This window comes from Sander vitreus, chromosome 6 (genome assembly GCF_031162955.1).
Source record: "Sander vitreus isolate 19-12246 chromosome 6, sanVit1, whole genome shotgun sequence".
In the NCBI taxonomy this organism is placed as follows: domain Eukaryota; kingdom Metazoa; phylum Chordata; class Actinopteri; order Perciformes; family Percidae; genus Sander; species Sander vitreus.
In genome coordinates this window covers 769,045-796,912 of record NC_135860.1, presented here as the reverse complement: position 1 = coordinate 796,912, position 27,868 = coordinate 769,045, and the positions used below count along the sequence as shown (strand labels likewise).

Below are 27,868 nucleotides of genomic sequence, written 5' to 3'. Positions count from 1 at the left end.
GAGTTACTTCGCACAGGGGTTGCTGATCAACAATTAGCTTCAATGCTAACTGGTAAAAGCACAAAAACTCCTTTTCACATTTCTATTTTAGCTGTTCAATCTTAATAATAAAGATATATGTAAAAAATGAGATAATGGGTGTCATACATGCATATGTTGTTGAAAATCATTTCCATGCTTATTTAAAGTGCAGACTCCTTCAAAGCAGACTGGAACACTTACTTTACAAACGTGTACACTGGTTACTCTAAAGTATTTTTGGGGAAACTGCTCTTACTTTTCCGGCAGAGCTCCAAAGCCACCTTGCTCTCCAAGTCCTTCAGCGCATCAAAGTTTTTCTCAGAATACACCCTGTCTGTTGAGCCGCTGATATCAACCAGCTGGGTGGTGTTGGCGTCCACCACTCCAATGGCGTAGACTACCACTCCCTTTTTCCTCAGAGCCTCAGCGGGACCTATGACCTCGTCTTTGGCCTCACCGTCTGTTATCACGATCAGCCTCTGACTGATGTCAGGACGCCCTCCATTGGTTTTATCAAAATACTGTGACACCTCAGTAAGGGCCTTTCCTGTGAGAGTGCCTTGATCCAGCTGCTTCATGTCATCGATGGCTTTCAGAATTTCATCTCTGTTGTAGTAGCGGTTGAGGGGAAACTCCAGCCTGTTGTCAGTGCTGAACTGCATGAGACCGACGTGCACCTTATTCTCCTCGATGGCGGGATTGCGCATGACGGCTTTCATGAATTCTTTCATTTTTATGAAGTCGCTCTTAGAGATGCTCTCAGAGCCGTCAACTAAGAAAAATATGTCGCCCTGTACATCTTTGCAATCTGTGGACACAGAACACAGAAATATTAACGTGGTGTTCCTATTTTCCCCTCTTCTTCCCTTAGGGCCCAGTCGTTGGGTATCATTGAGATTGCAGGGAGCTGATTAGTTCTTCTTAGTCAACATTAAAAACAATGAAACTATAATCGCTACCTTTGGAAGGCTTTGCTTAAAAGAACACTTCTAAAATGACCCCAGCGCCAAAATTAGTGCAAAAATAACTGAAGGGCCTAGCTAAGGCGACATTCACCCACTTTCTCTAGTCAAGGATGATTATACTGGATGGCATAGCTCATGAAGAATCATTAGTGGACATGAATTTGCCCAGAGCTGCTTGAATTGAGGTGAGATTCGTAAATGTTTAAATGTAAGCAATTGTTGTTTAAAAACTGTTGACTAAGGTTGTAAAGCTGTTTCAAGGCTGTATTTTTAGTATTTGGTAATATTATAAAGGTCATTGTCATTCATTTTTTTCTGGCAACAAACCCAGAAGATCTGGTTTCACTTCCCTCTCCTTTTGCTAACTATTGGCGCTTTACCCACTGCTAGTACCAGCTCTACTCGGCTCGGTGCGACCGCAGCGCCCCGTCCTCCTTTTTCCATCGCAGATTTAGTACTGCCTCATGCGTGAGGCGAGCGTGGCTGGTCGTCATAGCTACGCCACAGGAAACTGCTGTGACATAACGGGACACACACACAGAACGTGGAAGGTGTGTCGTTTTTGGTTCTCGGCATGTGGCTGTTTGCCAGAAGACACGTTTAGTTTCTAAAGAAGCTGGAGGCAGCAAAGAAAACACCGCTGGCTAAACTATTTAAAAATGCCGCGCTTGTTCAGGACCCCCCCCCCGTCTGTCGCTATAGCAATGATGACACAGTGATTTGTGATGATTCTCTCTGAGCAATCAGCAGTCTACAGGTTTTCACGTCATCTTTTGGTATCGCCTCAGCTCGCTTGGAACCTGGACGGAGGTGGTACTAAATAAAGTACCTGTTGGCAGGTACCAGGGACTTTTATCTTAATGGAAAACCTAAAAAGGCGAGTAGAGTCGAGGCGAGTCGAGCAGATACCATGTAGTGGAAAAACGCCATATGTATTTTAAAGTCCAGTGTAGTTAACCTTTACTTACCGTCAGTACAGATGTCTGTGATGATGTCGTTTTTGATGGATTTCAAGGCATCAAAATTATTGACCTGGATAGTCCTCTTGGGGTCGCCTGCAATATCTAGTAGCTCAGCTTTATTTGACTCTTTCACCCCGATGGCAAAGATGATGACACCCTGCTGCCTCAGTTCTTCTGCTGGAGCCTTGACGTTATCAGTGGATTCCCCATCTGTGATGACAATCAGGTACTCTGGGACCCTGTAACCACGAGTTTGCAATGCTCTACTAAAGTGTGGGCCCATGGATTTTAGGGCTTTTCCTGTCTCTGTCCCACCTCCTTCATGTGTAATACTCTTGACGGATGTCTCCATTTTATTAACATTTGAGGAGGCTGTCAGGTCAAATTCCAAAGTTGGATCATCAGCATATTTCACAAGCCCGACACGGACATGATCTGGCCCAATATTGAAGGTACGAAAAAACTTGATGATGAAGTTTTGCATATCTTCGAAGTCTCGGTTCCCAATGCTTCCCGAGTCGTCCATCAGGAAGAAGATGTCTGCTTCATCCTTTTTTACACATGCTGGAGAGGAAAGCAACTGCATGAGTTAGTTCTTTTCACACAGTCAAAGAGAGGAGGGCTAGAAATGAACATTCAAACATAGGAAAAGGTCTGGCTTTGACTGGTCATTCTGGGAACAAAAACTTAGGTTGGGTCAAAATTACTTTTTGTTCCACTCATCCCATTCTCATCCATACTCTAACTCTGTTACATTGATTTAATATGCAGGTTACAACATAAATACTAATACAATATTTAAATGTTGATTATTTTGTGTCTATGGAACTTGTCAATATTTACGTAACGAAAGAAGACAGTGGTTCAAACCTTTATTGGCCTCGGATTCCCTTGTACTGACTTTGACGGCTTGGTCAATGATGTTTTCGCAAATGACTTTCTGCAGGCTGTGTTTCAGGGCCTTCAGCTCAGTGAAACTGTTCACATTAAAAACATGCCTATTAATGGGGTGAGACGCCATGTCCCTCAGTTCTTCCATGTTGGCATTTTCGATTCCTACAGAGTAAACGGTGACATCAGCCCGACGGAGACTGATTGCTGCTTCATGCACTCTGTCCTGGGATTCACCGTCGGTGATCACCACCGCCACCTGCTGGACACCCTTACTTTTCCTGCTGCCCTTTCCCTCAATGAAGATACTGTCCCGAGTGAAGTTTAGGGCAGTTCCAGTGTTCGTTCCACCTCCATTGTAGGGCAGGGTCTTGATGAACTGGAGGATTTCCTCCCTGTTATCGAACGTGTCGAGGTAGACCTGTGCTGTGGACTCCTCATTGTACGTAACGATGCCCACTTGGACTTTATTCGGTTTTACATCCAGGCTGCTCACAATCGAGTGCAGGAAAGTGCGCATCAAGTTAAAGTTTTCAGTTCCAATGCTTCCCGACTCATCAACGATGAACACAATGTCTGCAATATTGGCTCCTTTGCAATCTGTGAAAAGGAGTGTAATAAGTTAACTTGAGCCGTCGGCTACTTAACCATTCAAATATATATTTGAAGATGAAATTATTTATAGTTTGTTGATTTGCGATCCTAAAAGACGGCTAGGTTAAAAGAATGGCATCAAATAATTTAAAGGTGATTTGTTTAAAGTCTGCTTTACATTTAAAACTCATAACAGCATTCAATTACTTTTTTCCCCCAAAATGAACTCAGATAGTCATTCTTATTTGTTCCTCACTGCCTGTAAAGCAGCTGTACAATGTCCACTTCCAGACACTAACACCAATAATTACTACTGTCTAGGTGGCTGAGTGCCCAAAGGAGTGACGATTCTCACCTTCAGTAATGTCGTCCTTTTTCTCAGTCAAGATGTAATCCTTCAAAAGAAGTACTCTGGGAGAATCAAATGCGTACCCAGAACTGACAAAACGTTGTAAGGCATCCATACTTGCACCTGCACTCATCCCAACAACAGTAACCCCTGCTGATTTGATCTTTTGAGCATCCTTAGACACAGGATCATCTGAGTCTCTTCCACTCACAACGACCAGGAACTGTCGGGCGCCTAGGTGTGCACGGCCCCCCGCCTCGCTGGTAAAAAAGCGAGTGTTGGCGTTCTGCAGAGCCCTACCCAGGTTACGTGGTTGGTTGGGTTGTGGGCGCAGGCGGAAACCTTTGACAGCAGATGTAAGTTGCTGTTTAGTTTGATGAGCATTGAGAAGGAATTCAACCCGGGTATCTTGACCGTACTGCGCCATACCGACACGGTAGGTGGACGCTCCGGCGTTAATTTGATTGATCAATTTCTGAAGTTCAGATTTAAATAACAATAACTGTCCTTGAGCTATGCCGCTGTCCACCAGGAAGAAAATATCTGCATACCTTTCTGCCAAAGCTGCAAGAAGAAGAAAAAACAAACATTATTACATTCTGTTACAGTTTAATACAGTGAAGTCAATATTGTCTGGCTCCTCCCAGCCACCTCTCAAAGTTACAGCTAGTTAGTTCAGCTTAGTTGAGGAGGGGTAAATATATATCAAATATTTCAGCCTAATGACCTTCCAACCCCAAAAAGATGCATACAAACTTTTATATTTTTAGGTTTTGACAAGCAAAAGCTGACTGTACAAATAATATGGTGCCAAAATCTATTTTTTTAGGCTTAACACCACTACTTTTCTCATGTGTAGCAGGTCCAACACCGTGAATACCCATTTGCCATTACCCATAAACTTCCATGTCTCGCCCCTTTCTCTGATGGCAGGCTTTGAGTGGGCCATTTGGAACAGGTACACTTTCGTCTTAGTATGTTTTCGAACAAGACTGTGTAGAAACTGACACCTTAACTACACCTACACATGCACATTTTTTCCTGCGTTCTTCAAAACCCTTACTGGAAATGACAGTAATCAAGTTGAACTTTTTGACAAAATGGCTACCAAAGTGGACTGCAGATTGTAAGAGTAGTAAACCAAATGTAAATTGACCATGAGGGTTAGAGCCAGGGTGGGATAATCAATCAATCAATTAATCCCTGGTTAAGATTCTCAACTTCATAGATCCAAACCATATAAGCAGCATCGATGCTTTCGGCATTTAAAAACATAGCCTTAAACATAGTTTTTTTTCTTTGATAGTTGTTTTCTATTATTGTGAAATTAACAACTATGCAACTATATAATGTTTCCTGCAATCCTTTGCCTTACCGTCCCTTTGAGCTACCACAGAGACACAAACAGTTTCCAGCAGCTTTTCCATCAGCCCCTGCAGAGCCTGGTAGCTATCTAATGAGTGAAGGAAGCGATGTGGTGGCCAGTTGGCGATGGACTCAAGCTCCTTATGGTTGGCTTCTCCCACCCCAATGACAAACACAATGACTCCGTCCTTCCTCAGCTTCTGGGCGGGTTCCTTCACCACATCAGTCGACTGCCCATCCGTGATAACTATAGCGATCTGAGGCACCCGTTGGCCAAGTCGGCTTCCCGCCTCTTTGGTGAAGTACTGCTTCTGGAGGAAGTCGATGGCTTTGCCTGTTTTAGTGCCTCCTCCTAGGAGTTGAATTTTTTCCACGGTGGTCAGCAGAGACTTCTTGTCAGAGTGATCCTTCAGCAGGAACTCCTGTTGAGGTTCATCACTGTACTGAGCCAAGCCAATGCGAACTTTGTTGGGGCCGATGTCGAGGGCTTTGATGAAGTTGCGGAGAAAAGACCGGACCTCCTGGAAGTTTCCAGGGCTGATGCTGGAGGAGCCATCAACTAGGAAGACGATGTCAGCCACGGTGGCGTTTTCACAACCTGGAGAGGGGGGAGAACAAGGTCAGTATAGCACTCTCCAAAATAGGGTGTTCTGGGAAAAGTCTCAGTGTAAAATAAAGCTAACAACGTCACAGTGAGTATGTTTAGAAGCATATTCCGATTTTGATACAGGTCATATTTAAAATAAGGCCTTTTTTTCCGATTAAGACGTGTGTGATGTGACGGTATTATTCAGAACAGACCTGCCCTTACTGCTAAAAAAAATCCTGAAGGAAACAGAGTAAACCATGTGTGACAGGCCCTGTTACTTTTGGATGGCACATGGTAAACCTACTCATGTCACCAAGCACCCAAAAAATTAATTTGAAGTTTGCACTTTTATACATATCATTCAGTAAAACTGTTACCCAAAATACCACATTACATTCGTTTAGTAGTGATGGGACGTTTGACACCGAGGCACCGAAGCTTGTATCACTCCCGCAAAGCACACTGGTTCGAATCAGTGTTGGAGCTTGTATCAAATTGAAATAAGCACGTGGCTGATGACGTCTGAAGCTTCGAACCTCACTGAAACTCTGCAAGGGTTGGCTGGATTCATGGATTCATGTCGCTGCGTGCTTACCAACTGCCCGTTAGAATTCACTGGAACATCGCGGGATTTATGAGTGTGGCTTGCAATTCATTTGATTAGCCTTTTAATGGAAATTAGCCTACTTACATACACCTGTACATCATTCTACGTAGCAGTAGAAGATGGAATTGTTGCTGCAGTTTATTGAATCCATATTTAGCCTATTTAAACATACTTACATTCAAATCCTGATCACAGTAATTTATATTATTATATTATGTTATATTCAAACATAGGCTTTATATTTTTAATTCAGTCATGTCACGCCATATGCATGTGTCCATTCTGTCTCTCCTATGTTCATGTTGTAGCTTCGTTTGGCTGTGTCGTTTCTGCTGACTGACCACCAGATGTCACTATGTTGTTTTTGGTGCTTTGATGCTTCGGATCATTTTGCGATACAATCAGGAAGAAGCTTCAGAGGCTTCACAAGGCTTCGTTCGCCCATCACTAGTTTAGTTTAGTCAGTTGAGTTTATTCATTTCAGTCATTTCTATTTTTCAACAAACTATGTTGCTCAACCATTATTTCAAACTCTTTCTCCTCTCCAGTCTCTGGGTCTGAACCAGAGGTGAGGCAAAGTGCTGCTTCATATAGGGCCTACAGCAATCACACTCAGGTATGCTGATGGTGGGAGATACCATGTATCTGGGTCATAGCTGAGGGTACATTTTCTAGTTGAAAACGTGTGTAAGTTTTTGTGTTTTCTAAAGTAAGATGAGTGGAAAATTATGTGTTCAAGAGTCTGTTGTTTGTGTTTTGTAGAAACTAGCAGTGAAATTCTAAATGTGTAAATGGAAACATAATTGAGAGATAATTGAAGCAATTAAGAGTTGGTTGGTCTAGTGGGAGGGGCTTAACATATATAAGCCTCTGGCCACCCAAGCATGGAAGTTTCCTACATGTGCTTAATTAGTAGAATCAGAAGCATCTCCACTCAGTCTAAGCTATAGTAAATTGTCTCTAACATACTGGGTTAGGTTGTTGGGAAGTATTAATAATCCAGCAATTTCAGTTCTTAATGATTGCTGTGAATATCAAACAAAATCAAAATGGTTTGGTTGGAATATCAACAGTATAGCAGAACAATATGGAATTAGAGAACAGAAATGTAGTCCTTCTCTGGTTCTAAGTGCTATTCCCCCATGGATTCTTCCGTCACCAGAGGTTAATAGTGAACTGTTGGAAGGAAAGAGAGAGTATCCAAATGAACAAAGTTTTGCAGCCTATTGCCAAAGATATATAAAAAAATCATTCTATGGATATGTTAAATATATACAGTTGGATCAAAAGTGGGCATTGTGGTATTGCGATATATATTCCAGAATTTAACAAAAGAGAAGGATATAGGTTAAATGATTTACTATATGTATACTCTATTGAGATGATTGGGATAATTACAGCTCTTAGGTGGATTGAAGAGGTTAAACCAGTGAGAGCTGTAATCTGTACCGATTCCATGGCAGCTATTCATAGCCTAGATACAGGTCACTCATCAAGGGAAGATTTGATTATTGAAATGAATATGTACTGTTACATCTCAGGAACCTTGGAATCATTATTCAGTTTTGTTGGGTTCCAGCTCATATAGGCATTAAAGGAAACGAAGAGGCTGATATTATTTGCGAAAAAGATGCTGACAAACAAATGTATAGGAATGAATGTTCCACTGGGGAAGGGTGAAGCCAAATCCATAATTAAATCTGAAAGTATACAAAAATGGCAAAATGAATGGGAGGCAGAATGTAATGCTAGACACTTCCATAAAATACAGAAGAAGGTGACCGGGAAAAGGGTTACTGCACTGAGTTTAAACCAAAGGGAAGAAGTGGTCTATACCAGACTGAGATTAGGTCACAAAGGACTGAACACTACCTTACACATAGTAGGAAATGGTAATGGCTTATGCATAGAATGCCAAGACAAAGAAGATGTAGAACATGTACTTTTTGCATGTGAGAAAATGTAATGATAATAGAATAAACTGGCAGGAAATGGATGGAGAGAACTCAATACATGATATACTTGAAGAAAAGGGAATGACAAGGGAGAGACTTGAAGCGTTATTTATTTTTCTGAATAATACTGGTATAGTGAAAAGAGTGGTTTGTTTGTTTTGAATTAATTCAAGCCTAGACTCTATGTAGTTCATGGTATTACACACTCCTGTACAGTTGGTGGCGGTATAATACAAAAGTAGTAATCTGCCAAAAAAGAAGAAGAAGCATGGGAGTTCAGTCTGAAGGGTGGCTACAATCCAGACAGGTGATGTGAAACTGTGTTTTTTTTTTTTGCTGTGGACGTCCAGATTCCCAACGCTCTCTTTAACACCATGAATCCCAAACATATACTGTGTTTGACATCTCATTTACAAACAAACACAACTGTACATGGTCCGTTTAAATCCCCACCTTTTCTCTGAGCAGCGATGCCAGAGAAAAATGCTGCTACGATGAGGCTGAAGACCAAACTGGTTCGTCCCATCATGCTGGGACGGCTCGTGAGTTTCTCCCTTCCTACAACACAGATAGAACAGGAGTTAGTGCAGTGGTTCTCATCAGCAAACTCTGCAGACTGAGTTATTTCGGAAGAGGATCTTAGAGACAGGCGCTAGAACGGAGCGTTTCAGACAGAGGGAGACTACAGGTAAATTCAGACAGACAGTATGAGAAGAATTAAGTATTTCAGGAACATTAAAGCAAGTAAAAAAAAAGATTCTACTTTCCAAGGAAAGACGTCGGAAAAAAAGTAAAAATATCCCCCCAAAGAAATAACTTTAAAGAAAATAAATAAATAATCGAAACCAGAAAAATATGTACGTACAGAGATCATATCTGCAAACACTCCCGTTTTTCCCGGGTTTCTCCCGTTTTTTTAGCCCTATCTTCCAGTCGTTGTTATTTCTCCCGTTATTAAACCCGTAATTTCCATGGCCCAAACTCCTTTATAAATAATCGGACCAATATGTTTGTCTAATGTTGACCAGTTGCCAGATCTTGTACGAAACGCATGCACACAATCCACACACCACATACAATTTTCAACCCGTTTGTCACCTCAACCTGGCAACCTATAACCCAGTTGATCTCTGCACAAGCTTTGCGGAAAGTTCAGACCAGAAAGCGAGCCGATAAAAATGGCAGGGGAAGGCGGTGTTCCCGCAAAGAAATCAAAATATAGTCGCGCCGCCATGCTCCCGCACAAATCTCCGGAGATGAGAAGGGTATGTATTAGGGTTGGGTACCGAACCCGGTACTTTTAGCGGTACCGACCGAATCACGTCGGTACTACCGAGTATTGGTTCACATAAAATCAAACAGTGCCTAATTTCGGTACCTGAGAGTAAACGCAAGCTTATCTGGCCTCTCTCTGCATGTTGACAGAGAGCAGAGGTCCGACACACACGCTTAAGCAGAGGTGCAGACGGAGTAAACTACGTCGGCTCTGCTGTTTTGTTGAAGTCACAGTGAGTCACGGCGATGCCGGTAAAGTGGTTTCAAGTGTGGTTACAGTTTTTCAAAACTTCACGCAGACAGCGTTTGCTGCGATATGATATTAATGGAGGCGAAAGCGGTCGCGGTGCTGTTGATGTTACACTTCCTCTGAGACAAGCAGGCACAACGGTGGTTTCGTTGCCCTGGGGCCTGACTGACAGGCTGAGGTTGTAAGGCAAGGCCACTTTATTTCTACAGCACCTTTCAGCAATAAGACTATATTATTTTTGTTTAATTTCTGTCAGTGTAAAATATTCTAAATAAATAACATGTTTTAAGTAAATAGGTTTGGAATTATTTTTACAACTGAAATATTTTTTATAAATTACGGAGGGAAAGTACAGAAAAAAGTACCGTTGGGTACCAGGAACTGAATTCCAGGTACCGGTATTGGTAGTGGTATTGGTTCAGATGCGAAAGGTACCCAACCCTAGTATGTCTGGACTCCTCTAACTCTGGGGGACACGGTGAAGAAGACAAAGTCCCAATGAGTTTTTTTCTACGCTTTTTATTGTCCCCCCCCCGCCCACTTTTTTCAACGATGTTTAATTTATTTTTTTCAAATGCTATAACATTGAATTAAACACCCAAATTTAATGAAAGTAGTGGACTGATCATTTATTTTACGTGTGAGGAGCGTCGTAGAGAACCATCCACATTATTATTATTACTTACTTTATTGAAAATTTGGTTGAAAGAAACCCAAATTTCTGACTTTTTGAAAACGGTTCAAATTTGACCCGAGGACAACAGACACACACACACACACACACACACACACACACACACACATTTTAACAATCTATTTATGTCCACATGAAGAAAAATGGTACAGGGACACAAATATTACAGATGCAGCACAATACATATGCAAACTCACAGACCAGGCATGCAGCAGGGCTTCACAATATCACTTAACAAGCCAATATCACTGAAACCACACAACACCACAACAAAATGTGTCAGTCTGCCTCTCAGCTCCAAGCCCATTGGTTCCTACTGAAGATGTCTAGCTTTAAAGAAACAACATCCCAAAATAAGTCTCTCTTTTCATCAGTATCCTTAAAGGTGAGTCAGCTCAGTCACATTTCACTAGGGCTGTGCAATTCATCCAATATTGTTTGTGATTTCGACTTCTAACGATCATAAAAAGCAAGTAATCGAGATAAACTATTATTTTGCACATCACGTTTTGCAAGTAAACTCTTATTCCGTCTTGTCTTCTGGATGAAGAATGAAGAAAAGAAGTTCAAACGGGAAAGTATGACGGGAAGTTTCACAGTTCCACGTGTTTTCACTGTTGATTTGTTTAATGTTTCACTGATTTTTTAACTTCAATCCATGCAACATCTTCCCAAGAGTCAACGAGGAATTGTTAAATAATCCTGATTTCAATATTGACCAAAGTAATTGTGATTATGATTTTCTTTCAGCCCATAAATGTTACCCCTTTAAGTTTACAGATCAAACTTGTAAAATCCACATTGCTGTTACATTTCCATCACTGCACACGTAAGTGAAAAGAAATGTTCAAAGTTACTTACAGATCTGCTGTGGCATGCACTCCCTCTGCACCCAAACACAGGAGTCCCACAGTCATGTAGCTGCAGGCTCGTTTTCTGGAGCAGGAAGAAGAGGAGGAGGAAGAGGAGGAGGAGGGGGAGGAGGAGGGGTAGGACCGAGCCGCTGAGACTCCTCCCTCCACCTCCCACCACATTCTGCAGGAGAAAAACAAGAACACTTTTAATTTGTGTGTGTGTGAGTCAGAATTGGCTTGTAACACAATAGATAGAGATCCATTTCACAGGAATCTAGCCTGATCTTTTTCAGAGTTTTCTTTTTTTTTCCTGGATTAAACATGTAATGAAATACAGAAAAAAGGGCTAATAGCACAGGTCAATGAGTCACGTTGGTATCATTTGTACGATTAACAACAAGGAGACAAACTTAGGAGATGTTTCTTTCCAGTCTGTGTCCGTTTCTTTTTATGCATTTTCCTGTTAGGTCAGTTTGTGTTCTCATAATTATGAAATAGTTCCTCTGTCTGAACGTTTACGACTCCAATTAGAGCTGAAGATCTTTGCCCTTTGTCTTAATTTCTATCATTTTACACTCCGGGTTGCGTGGTAAATGAGCAGTCAGGTGATGCGTTTCGATTAGAGCGAAAACGGATGCTGAGGAGGTGAAATGGAGGCTGGCCTCTGGAGGACTTCTTTTATTTCTTTGTTCCAACTTCCAAGTGGCCGATAGCCTCCGTTAGTCATGAATAAAGGATGTTAAAAAAATTATAAATGACTCACTCTTGACAAAAGGCAAAAGAGCGTGCATGTGTGCGTGCGCACATTTGAATAATGTCGGTGTTAGTCCTCTGGACAGTGGCAGTCTCTGTTTTCTTTATTTCCCTTTTCCACCGAGTGGCGCGTGCCCGCTCGCGGTTTGAAGTGCGTGTCCGCACTATTCTCCGACATGCACTCTAACAATCACTGCTGATAGACGGCCTTTTGTACAGTCGCGCTGTAAACAGGTAAGGGCTTTTAAAAAGCTGTTAATCAAAATTGGGGCTCGGGCCTTGTCGGGCCTAACTTTTAAGGCCCGATTACAGATCTAACTCCAATCTATTCCCCTTATGTTGGGGCTTTCAGAGACAAACTGAAAACTACACTGTACATTTACTACCATAAGCTGCCAATGGATTCGCCGCTTCGATAGCCGACAGCTGTCTGCTTTGAACGCATTCACGTCACATTGTCTCTCATGGAGCCTCCACGCTAACCACTGAGCTTCCCCGGTCTTAGAACACAAAGATATCCTGCCAGAACGTACTGTATTTGGTACGACAGTCTGAATGTGCATCACGTGACTAGGGGTGGTACGGTTCACAAAACCCACGGTTGGGTTCGGGTCACGGTTTTAGGGTCACGGTTTTCGGTTCTGTACCGTTCTTGTTATTGTTTCTTTTGATCTTTAACACCAGAAATATACTGCAGCATATGATATATAGCTCACATGAGCATATTGGATGCATGTTGCACGATACATGCACACAGTGGCAGTTCTATCTATTGTTTGATTTCCGCTGTCGTCATAGGTAACATGAAATCCCAAATGTTCCCACACACCAGACTATATATACGACGCTGGAGCATCCTCCAGCTCCGGGTAGTCTTCCTCATCTCTCCCACCTGACATCTCTACAGCCTTCCTCATCTCTCCCACCTGACGTCTCTACAGCCTTCCTCATCTCTCCCACCTGACATCTCTACACGTGACGTGACCTGCAGCACTCCACGCTCCACTAGAGGAGCGGTCGGCTCGACGCCTCTCAAAATCTGACAAAAATCTTTTAAACTGACCTTTGTCAGCCTATTTCTCGCTTAAACATACCTCATGAATCGGACTCGAATCAAATTGGGAAATCATTGCCAAAACTCACAGTCCTAGTATGGAATATGCATGGTCTCTAGAGCTGCAAAGATATGTGTGTGTTGGCAACAGAGGAGATGTTCTGGGGGATTTCTGGAGAAAAGGTTTCAGCTGAATGCTGGACAGCAGTTGAAGGGGGACAGTTACAAGTTTTGAGGAAATTCTGAAGAAAAAGTAAATGTATTCTGTCAATAGAGACAAGTATGAACATGGAAACCTGAACATTTAACCTTTTTCTACAGCTTGGGTCTTATTGTTCATCGTTACAATTATTTATCATTTTATGAATTAGTTATGATATAAGTCATTGCTGAGATTGATCCCTGATCTGCATCGTTTCTGAGGCTCAATCGTCCTTACAATGAATGACCTTATTACAAAGTGTGAAGTCCCCCAATAAACTTATCTTGGATGTTAAATGAAGAGTCAACATTTTGTAAAAACCGCAACAGAAATCAAAATATAACCAATATAATGCTTCAACTCTTGGAAGTCAAGGGGAAATATACAAGCTTACAGCTATGCTAGCTTTTGATTTACTCACCTTTAGACACACACACACACACACACACACACACACACACACACACACACACAGACACACACACACACACACACACACAGACACAGAGAGACACAGACACACACACACACACACACACACACACACACACACACACACACACACACACACACACACACACACACACACACACACACACACACACACACACACACACACACACACACACACACACACACACACAGCGACACACACACACACACACACACACACACTAGCTGTTTATTGATTTACTCACTTTTTCAGCAAAACAAAAAGCCAGGAACTATATTCTGCTTTCAGTATTTAAAAAGCAATAAAACATAATAGTCACGAACAAATAGTGTCCAAGGCAACGAATCAACGAACCGACTCGGCCCTCGGATATGACGTCACTTCCACACTTCAAGCGTTCTGGTATGTTTTGCGTGTCCGAGTTGGAGAAAAACATGGACGCCACCCGGAAAGCTGTTGTTGCGGTAGCACTGGCCGAGTACCAGGCCGATCCTACAAGCTTCTAGCACTTAGATTACATTTTTTGATTTTGATTATGACTATTACCCCATCTTATCAAAACACAGCCATTTGAACTTCTACAATTTTCACTTTATTTCATGTTTTAGTTTATCTTCTGTTAGCAACGCTAGCCACGTTTAGCAACACGCGTTTGAAACTAGTCTTCATTCAATATTGCACTCACAACAAGACCGGTTCCCATACCCACTGGCCCATACGGACACAGTAAGGTATTGCAGTAATACGAGTGATTGAAATCGTCATTTAAACAACCAAAAACAATTCATACTTCAAGCCATCTTGGAATCCGTATCGGAATTCTTGCTGAGTTATAATCGATTATGGTGGGCCACTGCAGCATCGTCAATGTCAGCATCCCGATGCATTATTTGATTAATTTCAACACCTCTAGCGTGCGTACGTGTGTGTGTGTGTGCGTGCGTATGTGTGTGTGCGCGTGCGTCTGTGCGTGCGTACCATCATGGCAAAATGTGGTATTAGAGACTCCTACTGTAGCGAACTACCACAGAGGCGGTTTTGAGTACTTCATTTTGATCTCAACTACACACCTGTAATGTTTCGTGACTGCCTCTTGCATGATGCGACCCTACTGGGGCAACAAAATCATCACGCAGACACCTAACAAACATCTGGCAAAGTACTCAAAGCCAACACATTCTCATTCCCAACTCGTCAAATACTGACACCTGGTCTGGACCTCCTGGCCATAATCTTTCAACGTGCAGGGTTAAACCACTTGGTTAGGAAAAGACCGTGGGTGTGGTTACAAAATGTACGTTAAAGTGACACATGGGACAAGAATGGGACACGAACCCCCGTCTCCTGGGTGAAAGTCAATCCCCCCCCACACACACACACACACACACACAACCTGACCCATTACGCAGATTTTAATACTTTAATACTGCTCGCTAATATTGTTAATGCTGCTCATTCTACGTCCCACACAGACGCTAAAGGGCGCACACAGACACACACAGACACAGACACGCAGACACACAAACAGACACACACACACACTGACACACACAGCCACACACAGCTTTCATTTAAAACTAGGGAACATCTAATTAGTTTCCTCCACATTAAGAGTCTTCAAAGCAGTGTTGAGTCAGTGAAAATGTAGACTCTGGATCTGGTTCTGCTTCGTGTGAGATTAATCTGAAAGTATTTGGCTGTGGTGGCAGACAGCACAGAGTGAGAAAGGAAGGGTTAAACTCACAGGCTGGGTCTGATTTAAAGCAAAGGAAACGTGGTCCAGATTTCCAGTGAATTTCAGGACACTTTTCCCACAAATAGAGAACTTCTTACATCATTAAGAAAACATTTCTGATGCTTCAGCCAAGTTTCTCTGCAGCCAGCGTGCAGAGTGTAGAGCAGAGATACATTGCTGTAGAGCTTTTCAAATGTACTGTATTTTTTGGCTCTTTGAGCTGCACAAGCCGAGCACCATCTGGTTCCAATATATTGGAGAGAAAGCATCAACACTGGGCAAATTACACCCAAACTATCTAGACTGATAAATAAAACTACAGGTAAGAGGAACAATATGTATTTGTGATTTTTGGTGGTGAACTGTAGCGATGTAACGTTCTGTGCCGAGGCTTCGGAGCTTGTGTCGAGAAATCCCGGAAGTTTTCCGTGAAGCGCGTATCAAGGCTTGTATCGTTTTGGACAAATGACGTCCTGGATGACATCCCGAAGCCTCGCTGCCTGTCCGTATACCACGTGATGGGTTTATGAAGTTGTTCACATCTACACCGGTTTTATTACAGGCTACATCCATGATCTACACGAGCGCATTCACCGCCATCTGCCCAGTTAAACCACCGCCACTTTACAGTTTTAGAAAACTAATACTGCCCCTCCTGCTACTATTATATTATGACCAAAAGGATTGATTTACACGTTTGATAGCCATATTCCACTCAAGACAATCTGTCTATTATACAGTTATTTTGATTATATTAAACCAAAAGAAAATACACACTATATTGATATAAATGGATTAGGTGGAAATAGATTTTTTCTTGTTTATTTCTAAATATACATATACGTGTGTGTGTGTGTACATGTACGTGTGTGTGTGTGTATGTGTGTACGTGTGTGTAAATGCAAGGAGTTTTGCTAACTATGTGTCTGATGTGCAGTCAGAGAGTTACTTAAAAAAATAATGGAGCGGGTTTGATATGTTTTCTGTTCTCTATCAACGGACTGATAACGGCTGAATGAGGGGAAATTACTCTCTGGAATGCTCTCTTTCTCACTTATGTGATGTAATACCAATGACTGCCTGCCCAGTATTACAGTCAGGTCCATAAATATTGGGACATCGACACAATTCTAATCTTTTTGGCTCTATACACCACCACAATGGAGTTGAAATGAAACGAACAAGATGTGCTTTAACTGCAGACTTTCAGCTTTAATTTGAGGGTATTTACATCCAAATCAGGTGAACGGTGTAGGAATTACAACAGTTTGTATATGTGCCTCCCACTTTTTAAGGGACCAAAAGTAATGGGACAATTGGCTGCTCAGCTGTTCCATGGCCAAGTGTGTGTTATTCCCTCATTATCCCATTTACAAGGAGCAGATAAAAGGTCCAGAGTTCATTTCAAGTGTGCTATTTGCATTTGGAATCTGTTGCTGTCAACTCTCAATATGAGATCCAAAGAGCTGTCACTATCAGTGAAGCAAGCCATCATTAGGCTGAAAAATCTAAACAAACCCATCAGAGAGATAGCAAAAAACATTAGGTGTGGCCAAGTCAACTGTTTGGAACATTCTTAAAAAGAAAGAACGCAGCCGGTGAGCTCAGCAACACCAAAAAGACCCAGAAGACCACGGAAAACAACTGTGGTGGATGACCGAAGAATACTTTACCTGGTGAAGAAAACACCCTTCACAACAGTTGGCCAGATCAAGAACACTCTCCAGGAGGTAGGTGTATGTGTGTCAAAGTCAACAATCAGAGAAGACTTCACCAGAGTGAAAACAGAGGGTTCACTACAAGATGTGAAACCATTGGTGAGCCTCAAAAACAGGAAGGCCAGATTAGAGTTTGCCAAACAACATCTAAAAAAAGCCTTCACATTTCTGGAACAACATCCTATGGACAGATGAGACAAAGATCAACTTGTACCAGAGTGATGGGAAGAGAAGAGTATGGAGAAGGAAAGGAACTGCTCATGATCCAAAGCATACCACCTCATCAGTGAAGTATGGTGGTGGTAGTGTCATGGCGTGGGCATGTATGGCTGCCAATGGAACTGGTTCTCTTGTATTTCATTGATGATGTGACTGCTGACAAAAGCAGCAGGATGAATTCTGAAGTGTTTTCGGGCAATATTATCTGCTCATATTCAGCCAAATGCTTCAGAACTCATTGAACGGCGCTTCACAGTGCAGATGGACAATGACCAGAAGCATACTGCGAAAGCAACCAAAGAGTTTTTTAAGGGAAAGAAGTGGAATGTTATGCAATGGCCAAGTCAATCACCTGACCTGAATCCGATTGAGCATGCATTTCACTTGCTGAAGACAAAACTGAAGGGAAAATGCCCCAAGAACAAGCAGGAACTGAAGACAGTTGCAGTAGAGGCCTGGCAGAGCATCACCAGGGATGAAACCCAGCGTCTGGTGATATCTATGCGTTCCAGACTTCAGGCTGGAATTGAATGCAAAGGATTTGCAACCAAGTATTAAAAAGTGAAAGTTTGATTTATGATTGTTAATCTGTCCCATTACTTTTGGTCCCTTAAAAAGTGGGAGGCACATATACAAACTGTTGTAATTCCTAATGTAATTAGGATGTAATGTAATTAAAGCTGAAAGTCTGCAGTTAAAGCACATCTTGTTCGTTTCATTTCAACTCCATTGTGGTGGTGTATAGAGCCAAAAAGATTAGAATTGTGTCGATGTCCCAATATTTATGGACCTGACTGTAGATTAAAGATCAAGAGACAACAGTGCAATCCCTGAACAGATTAATCAAAAATATGTTTCCTCTTGATGTTCCTCTGAGAATCAGAAAGCTCAATAAGCCAATAAACTAAAGCATGTTATGTGCTTTTACAGCTTTAAAAACTGTAGTTCAGACTGTAGTTCTTACTAGTTTAGTCCACTGTGACTAATAAAAAAAATAGCAGTTCTTATAGTTCATCATGCTGTCAAAACGCTTTGGCCTTCAAATATTAAGATATCTGACAACTTCTCTGCAGAGAAAGACCTTAGGTTTGAATTCTGGCCTTTTTTATTAATGGCTCCACATCTGTAAAGACAGAGTTCCCCCAGCTGCTGCTACAACAACAGCTTTTATATAATCTTGTAGCTCCATCTACTGGTGGAATCGTATCAAATGCTACAGACTAGCATCCACATCTGTACTACTCTGCTCAATGGTTACCAGCAGGTGGAAGAAGTATTCAGATCCTTTATTACTTCAGTATTGACGCCACACTGTTAAAATACTCTGTTACAAGTAAAAGTCCTGCAGGGAAAATGTTACTTAAGTAAAAGTCTATAAGTACAGCCCAGTCTCATGGCAGTTTGTGAAATGGTCACGTTATTGAATCTATTGATTTGTGTAGTGAACACGTTAATGTCGTTATTTTAATGTGATGAGCACACATTTTAGTAAGTAAGTAAGTAAGTAATGTATTTCAATGGGAAGCATATTTTGTGATCACAGCACGACTATGGTAGCGAGTAGTATTGATACGGCGAAAATCCACTCAGGGAGGTTGGTTGGGGTGGTTTTGGGTCAAACAACACAGGACTTTCACCCCGGAGACCGGGGATCGTGCCCCGCGTGCTGCAGTTCCTTTCCGTGTTATTCTCTTCCTAACCACAACCGTCCCGTTGTTGTGGCCGACGTGTGGCGTTTCATGTCCCCGTTGTTGCGTGCCACAGAGACTGCGGATCGTGTCCCTGCGCCCGGGGATCGCATCCCGCGTGTGGCGGTCTGTCCCGTTATTGTCGCCGACATGTGGCGTTTAATTTCTTTGTTGCGTCCCCCAGAGCAGCCCAGTGTCATGGCAGTTCATGAAATGGTCACATTCGAAAATTGTGACCTGTACACGAAATCAACGAGAAAATTGTGACCTGTACACGAATCAATAAATCAAAATAACGTGACCATTTCAGGAACTGGCGTGAGACTGAGTTGGTAAGTATCATCATGAAAATGTAAATGTGTAAAGTAACTAGTAACTAAAGCTGGAACAGATGAATGTAGCGGAGTAACTAAAGTAACTAGTAACTAAAGCTGGAACAGATGAATGTAGCGGAGTAACTAAAGTAACTAGTAACTAAAGCTGGAACAGATGAATGTAGCGGAGTAACTAAAGTAACTAGTAACTAAAGCTGGAACAGATGAATGTAGCGGAGTAACTAAAGTAACTAGTAACTAAAGTAACTAGTAACTAAAGCTGGAACAGATGAATGTAGCGGAGTAACTAAAGTAACTAGTAACTAAAGTAACTAGTAACTGAAGCTGGAACAGATGAATGTAGTGGAGTAACTAAAGCAACTAGTAACTAAAGTAACTAGTAACTGAAGCTGGAACAGATGAATGTAGTGGAGTAATTAAAGTAACTAGTAACTAAAGCTGGAACAGATGAATGTAGTGGAGTAACTAAAGTAACTAGTAACTGAAGCTGGAACAGATGAATGTAGCGGAGTAACTAAAGTAACTAGTAACTAAAGCTGGAACAGATGAATGTAGTGGAGTAACTAAAGTAACTAGTAACTAAAGCTGGAACAGATGAATGTAGTGGAGTAAAAAGTACAATATTTCTCTCTAAAATGTAGCAGAGTAGAAGTAGAAAGTGGCACGAAGAGAAAAGACTCAAGTAAAGTACAAGTACCTCAACATCTGGACTTAAGTACAGTACTGGAGTATATAGCATATATGTGGCTGTGTGTGTGTGTTTGTGTCTGTGTGTGTGTGTGTATGTGTGTCCATCCATCCGTTTCTCGGTGTGAGTTTTATATTTGGATTGTAATCTATGTTACCCTTTACATAAAGATATTTCCAGCATAAATTGATTCAGAAAAAGGTAGAAATAGGTGCATAAAAATTCACCTGAATGCAGGAAATGAAGTGTTTAATGTTCAACATTTTCTGGGGAAGGACGCCAGGACTCCCCCATCATAGGTCACCACACAGATCTGGAAACAAAAGCCTGGCCTTTGGGTTGCCAGACCTGTTATGATTAGACCAACTGTTGGTGCCATCTAACTAACATCTACAAACTGGACGCCAAAATGAAAAACATACACTGGTTATTAACAAGCTGGACAAGCCAATCACTGTTTATTTAAATGGGACCGGGCTGAGCCCCGAACCTCCTCAAGTCCTGGAAACGGCCCTGTACATGACACTGAATTGTGAGGAAAAGGTGCAAAAAGCATCTGGAATATCTCGAGGATCCAAACTAGGGCTGCACAATTTATGTTTTTTTTATCGCTTTGTAATATCAACCGGCGCAATTTAAAAACTTCGCTAAAAGGCTGCGACATTTAGGCGTAATTTAAGGGGGGGGGGAGGTTACAGCACCCCCAATAATCAAAACTGTGCTTTTTCCAAATGTGTGTTCCTTTTCAATGTTTTTTGCAGCTTTGTAAAAACATTTTTGTCATCTTCATTCAAGTTTTTTTTTGACAATTTCTTCGATGTTTTCGTTGTTTTTTAAGATTTTTTTTAAAACACTTTTTTCGACTTTTTTGTCGCCTTTATAAAAATAAAAAATTGACAATTTTTCTCTGTTTTTGTCTCTTTTTTTTTTTAAATACATGCATACACGTCCCGGGACCTCCCTGGATATAGTCTGAGATCTTCCCTGGTAGTTTCTCCCTCCGACCAGCAGGCGGCGCCATCAGACAGGACACTCAGCAGCAGGAATGTAGAGGAAGTTAAACCAAACACACGCAGTTAAGAGTTTACCTTCAAGTTTAGAACATGTAAAGGGAAAAATCAAATGTATCAAAGTACTATTTTGAGCTACTATACCTCTACTGTTCATCACCTCCAGACTGGACTACTGCAACAGCATTCTTTACGGACTACCAAACACAATCCAATATGTCCAGAACTCAGCTGCTCGCCTTCTCACCTCCACCCGCCGCCGAGACCACATCACCCCTGTTCTCCACAACCTCCGCTGGCTCCCAGTCAAACACAGGAACAACTTCAAAATACTTCTCCTCGCATACAATACAACCTTGCCCCTTCATACCTCTCCGACCTCCTTTTTTTATTTTTTTTATTCAACCTTTATTTATTCAGGGGAGGTTCCCTGAGAGGCAGCCTCTCTTTTGCAGGAACGCCCTGATCACATTCACACACATTCATACCTGGAAGCTGCCCAGTACAACTGCAGTCTGATCTGCTGGCCGCTGAGCAGCTCCACTGGAGCAATCAGGGTTAAGGGCCTTGCTCAAGGGCACCTCAGTGGTATTAATGAGGGAAGGGACAAGTGCTGCTCTTTCACTTTCCCCACCCAGATTTTATCCTGTTGGTCTTGGGATTAACCTCTAGGCCGCCACTGCCCTCCTCACCCACCCGCCTCCTCAGGTACGTCGATGCCGACACACTCAAGACCATCAGGACTAAGCTCTGGACCTGGGGCGACGGAGCCTTCTCAGCTGCTGCACCCACCCTCTAGAACGCCCTCCTGGACCACATCAAACAGTCAAGCACCCTACCATCCTTCAAACAGGCCAGGGCTGGGCATCGTTCACAATCTTTCTTACCTCAGTTTCGATGCCGGTGCGATTGGTATCAATCCAAACCTTAACAGGTAACAAAAAAAGACAAACCTTTTTGCCACAACATGAACATATTATAAATAATAAATAAATAACCAAATGACATTGTATACAGGCTAATATTGAACAGTGAGGATGCACCGCTCGCCCTCAGCAGCCTGCAGACACACACAGAGGGGACAGAAACAACGGCAGGAGTTTACTTTAACACCTAGTCTCTTATAGCCAGACCGTCCTCCACAGCGCTGCAGAGGAGGGTCTGGCTAGTCCACACAGCATTCCTGGATCGTAGACAAACATGCTCTGGTTTATTGGCATTTCTTTAAACCAATCACAATCATCGTGGGCGGGGCTAAGCTCCGGACGGAGCCACGGTGCCTCTGCTAAATAGTCTCAAGAAGGAACTATTTTTGGTGGAACATGTGGACGTTCAAAAGTAGTTTTAGTCGTGCAACAGAAAACTCAGATTGGACAGATAGTCTAGCTAGCTGTCTGGATTTACCCTGCAGAGATCTGAGGAGCAGTTAACCATAGTCCTCACAAATCAGCCGGAGGTTAGAACCCCAACACAGAGGAAGGGGACGGACATCGGCGAAAAGACATGCATCCTGCGGCACCGGCGCAATCCCCTAGCATGTTGGATCCTATACATACTCATACTTTTTTTCTCTCAATAGCAATTCATCCAGTAATTGTTTTTTTTTTTACTTTTGTTTTGTTGCTAAATGTGATGATTTGTGATTCTATTGTTCTTTATTTCTGTAAGAATGTTTGTTTATTTGTAAAAACTCTTGTTTGATTACTGCAGAAATTCTACTTCTGAGTTTTACAAAAGACTGAGCCTCGTCTCCTCGGACCGACCAATGGGAGCAGAGATAGCGCTGGAGAGCCAGTGGACCAGAGAAAGATGTCTTTTTGTTAAAGTGAACAAAAAGAAAACTGGGTTATCTTGAGTTGTTGCCGCCCTGTCCTAGTCCCGCGGGTTATTTCATTGTTCTAGACATGAATAGGGACATAACAGGTGTCAAAGGTCAAGTCTGCACTTCTTTAAACAAAGCGCCATAAAGCAGGAAGAGATCACATCTCCAGTTGAAAAAGGACAACGGAGATTCTTGGTGGAGTGCTAAACTCAAAATCCAATAGCTTTGTTCCAAAAGGTGAAGAAAAGGTAGAACGTCTCAGGTTCCCAAGTTAAGAAGGACAAAATGCTCTCGTTTCACTTATTTTAGTGACGTGGAGAAGAGAAGAGATTAAATCTTACCGTGTGTCACAGACACAGAAATGACCCCAGGAACAGAGAGATACATGACTTTGGTTACACTTCCCTTGAAGGTATCTACATAAGAGTGACATGACACTGACATGAACGTGTCATAAACATTATAAACAAGTCATAAACGTTTATGACATAACGCTTCTTTTAGTAAGTGTCATTCGGTTTTGTCATGACAAGTTATGGTTAGGGTCAGGGTTATGGTTATGGTTATGGTTAAGGCTGTTTTATGGTTGTGTGGAGGCTCCACGCAGAGCTTTCTCCGTAGCCTACGTAAGTGGCTTGATGTTTATACTTGTGCGCTGGTGTGTGCGTCGAGCCGGCATGTGTGTGTGTGTGTGTGTGTGTGTGTGTGGAGTAGGTGATTATCTTCAGAGTGAGTAGTGACTCTAGAGTCCTAGTGAGAGAAACAAAGTATTACCATTACTTTACTGAAGATTTGTTGGCTGAAAGAAATGAATCTTGCTGCTAAGTGTTAGCATGTGTGGTTGTAATACAGACTTGTGATCAATTGTGAGTTTCCAGGAAGTTCTCTTAGAAAGACCTTTGTATTCGGTACAAATTACAGGGAAAATAGAGATAACGTTTAAGGGATTTCCAGAATAATTTCCTTGAAAGAATGGCTCCATATAAACCCAAGTAAACATTATTGTTTGCCTGCGGAAATGTAACGTTTTATTTTATTTTTGTAGTTTTTTCTTGGGGCTTTTCCGCCTTTAATTGATTGAAAAGAAAAATCAAAGTATGAAGGGAATCGTCACAGTTCAAGGTGTTTGCACTGGTTTTTAACTTCAATTAATGCAACATCTTCTCAAAAGTCAGCGAGTAATCGTGTTAAATAATGACCAAAATAATTGAGATTATGATTTTTTATCCATAATACTGTAGCTAACACACGGACTATGGAGAAGTAGCTCATACAACCACACTTCAACACATCTCAAGTGTCTCTTTAAATGAAATATAATCATACGTATCAGACAGCAAGAAAAGGCACACAAAGGAGAGCAGATAAAGGAGGAAAGGACAAATGCAGAGTGATGCAAGCCCATTCCTGGAGGCATGTCAGTGCTGCCAGTAATGGAGCAACAATGGCCTGAGGGAGTATAAATATCAGCATGTTTTACACACTCAGCCATCACACCGGGGACTCACTCAAAGAGCTGACAGAGACACCAAAAAGTCTGAAGAAGTCTACTCAATTGAACAATTTCAACCATCCTAAGATGAAGGCATTCAGTGTTGCAGTTGCAGTGGCCATCGTGCTCACCTTTATTTGTATTCAGCAGAGCTCTGCTGTCCCAGTCACTGAAGTAAGAACCTGACTTAAACTCATTTCATTCACGTATTAGCTTTAAATGTTTTGTCAAAATGCTAAAATGTGCACAACTCCTTAACAAGGTGCATGAGCTGGAGGAGCCAATGATCACTGAGAATCTGCCTGCTGAACATGAGGAGACATCAATGACCTCGTGGAAGGTATGTTCAGCTAACTGAATGGATTTGGTCCGCTACATTGAGCTAATTTAAATGGAAGTGAATGTGTGTTTTCCCTATACATAACATTCATTTTTGTTTGGTTCCGGTTTCCGACCGACCCTGTCAATGTACGTGTGGCCCAAATTTATTTTATGAGCTTGGGGAAGAAATAATACAAATTAAATAAATATACAAATAAAAAGTTTGAGGCGAACTATGATTACGTTTTTGTACAGCACTCGTGCGTTAAGCGCCACTTAACGTTGCCGTGTCCAGTTTTACGGCAGCAGCAGCAGCGTGAGCAGCCTTCACCGGCCAGGTACAGCGCTACTGCTCCGCCGGGGAGCTACAACACGTTAAACAGGGCAGATGAAACCACTTAGGAACTATGTGTTGAGTTGTTTAATGTCGTTCAAGAGTATGGCAACGGTGAAGCAAGCAAACACGATCAAATGAAAGGTAAACAGCCTTTAGAGTGCTCTAACGTTACAGCAAGTCCCTGTGGCTCAATGGAGGTGGCTAACGGCAGTGAAGCTAATGACAACTTCACAACACAATTCATTTGGATACAAGCGTTGCATTTTGGAAGATAGACGGGATTCTGAACAGCGATGCCCGCGCTGCACGCGCACACACACACAGACACACACACACAGGTTTGTGGCACTATCTTTGTGGGGACCCGTCATTGACATAATGCATTCCCTAGACCCTTACCCTAACCTTAACCATCACAACTAAATGCCTAACCTTAACCCTTACCCTCACCCTAACCAGAACCTCATTCTAACCCTAATCCTAAAACCAAGTCTTAACCCTCAAACAGACCTTTAACCTTGTGGGGTCCAGCACTTTGACCCCACAAAGCTGTCGGGACCCCACGAATATAGTTAAACAAGCCCACACACACACACACACACACAGCAGAGCCGTGGTGTGTGCGTTACTTCACGCAGCACATGTAACTGACTGGAAACGATACCGAGGATTATTTACCGCCGCTGGCGCAGATGAACTAACGCTACACTCGTTACTGTAAGTAGCCTAAAATAAACCCTCCATGATTAAAAAAAGTCAATACTTATTAATACCCACCTACCTGTTCTACAGGCATAAACATGTAGAAACCCATATTTCAGTCTGCTCTGTCCACCGCGTTGTGCAAACACAGCTCTACTCTGCAAATGGCGACCTTTTACAAACAAGCTACAATGAAAGATGTCAGTTTGTAGTCTAACTGTTTATCTTAGTTTGCAACGGATCCTGAATTTTGGACAAACTCTTGTAAATGTAGCTGCTGTCTAAACGAACCATCCTCTCCGCTGGAGTGATAAACCTATGGATGTATTATAAGACCAAAACAGATACATGTGGCTACTTAATATACACGTGAATGACGCCTCACCATGTTTCCAATTTACTAAGCGACAACTGTACTGTTGTAAATGTAGTAACAGGTAGGCTATGTTATGAAAAAATAGAGTAGCAATCGCTACTGTAAAGGAATATTAATTATTATTTTAAAAACTCCTACCTATCCCCTAAACAAAATCTAAATAAAAAATAAAATAAATTCCCTACTGACCCATGACCTTAACTGACAACCAACCGAAACCAAACATTTGTTTTTGTAATGACCTACAAAGTGCCCTGATGCTCTCTATAGATGGAGAGAGAATAGACCGAGTGAGTGACGACGCTGGAGATGAACACATTGCTCACGTCTTTTGTCTTTCACACAGATGCCGTATAACTACAAACAGAAGCGTACCCGTATCTGCGGAATGTGCTGCAGAGACGTCTGAGGGTTGTTTCTAAACGTCATCATGCTGTAGTTAATATGCATGCAACCTACTCAGTGATGTGACTGCATCGTCCAATGGTTTTGCTAAATATCTGATACTGCTGTGGATTTTCACAATAAAGTTGGACGTCCCTAAATCAAAGTGTGTTGAAGTGTTTCAGTTACAAACAGAAATAGAGCTTTGTCACAGTAGGAAAAGCATAATTAATAATATTAATTATGATGGCAGGATTCCATTTAGCTGCTTCAGTTTTAGGGTCCTGGCTCACTATCACTCTGTCACGACTTACTGGGACACTTAAGGCGCTTACCCACTGCTAGTACCAGCTCTACTCGGCTTGGCTCGACTCGACTCGGCCTTCTTTTTCCATTGCAGATTAATAGTACCGTTGGTACGTGGCTGGTCGTGATATAGACGCCGCAGGAAACTGCCGTGACCTAACGCGACACACACACAGAACGTGGAAGGTGTGTGTTGTTGGTTCTCGGCATGTGGCTGTTTGCCAGAAGACACGTTTAGTTTCTAAAGAAGCTGGAGGCAGCAAAGAAAACACCGGTGGCTAAACTATTTAAAAATGGCGGGTTTGTTCAGGACCCCCCCGTCTGTCGCTATAGCAATGATGACGCAGCGATTAGTGATGATTCTCTCCGACCAATCAGCAGTCTGCAGGTTTTCACGTCACCTTTTGGTATCGCCTCAGCTCGCTTGGAACCTGGACGGAGGTGATACTAAATAAAGTACCTGTTGGCAGGTACCAGGGACTTTTATCATAACGGAAAACCTAAAAAGACGAGTAGAGTCGAGGTGAGTCGAGCAGGTACCATGTAGGCTAATGGAAAAACGCCATTAGACAGAAATCAGCTGTCTTTAATGTCAGGAGTAACACCAAGTGAAAATATAAAGTGAAAAAACTGCTGTGAAAAAAGGCCAATGGCTGAAGAAGGGGAAAAATGTCATTGTATTGTATTTTTACCTTTACAAATCGTTGCAGTTGTGTTTAACACTCAGAGGTCTAAGCCCTTTTTTAACCAATCTTTGTTTCGCCTGGTTTCCTTGTAATAATGCTTATATAACCTCAACCCTGATTTGCACAATCAATTTTTCGACCTTTTTTCCAGGACAACCTGGGCTATCAGGATATGTATGCTGTTGTCACTGAATGGGATGTCACATGAACGTATA

The 27,868-nt window shown here is 42.1% G+C and overlaps 2 protein-coding genes across 2 annotated transcripts in view; one reads left to right on the top strand and one right to left on the bottom strand.

The window, feature by feature from the left end:
* LOC144519095 (collagen alpha-6(VI) chain-like) overlaps positions 1-11,454 on the bottom strand; it is a 69,682-nt gene extending 58,228 nt beyond the window's left edge. The window contains exons 1-7 of the mRNA XM_078251988.1: positions 11,379-11,454; positions 8,752-8,856; positions 5,158-5,745; positions 3,789-4,346; positions 2,819-3,439; positions 1,955-2,512; positions 278-829 (exon numbers count right to left, since the gene is read on the bottom strand). Of these exons, the coding sequence (XP_078108114.1) occupies positions 278-829; positions 1,955-2,512; positions 2,819-3,439; positions 3,789-4,346; positions 5,158-5,745; positions 8,752-8,827 (2,953 nt within the window). The 5' untranslated portion in view covers positions 8,828-8,856; positions 11,379-11,454. The remainder of the gene's footprint in view (positions 1-277; positions 830-1,954; positions 2,513-2,818; positions 3,440-3,788; positions 4,347-5,157; positions 5,746-8,751; positions 8,857-11,378) is intronic.
* Positions 11,455-24,520: 13,066 nt separating this feature from the next.
* Positions 24,521-27,868, top strand: part of LOC144518869 (collagen alpha-6(VI) chain-like) — a 32,374-nt gene continuing 29,026 nt past the window's right edge. The window contains 3 exon segments of the mRNA XM_078251742.1: positions 24,521-24,715; positions 24,804-24,881; positions 25,158-25,200. Coding sequence (XP_078107868.1) covers positions 24,521-24,715; positions 24,804-24,881; positions 25,158-25,200 — 316 coding nt within the window.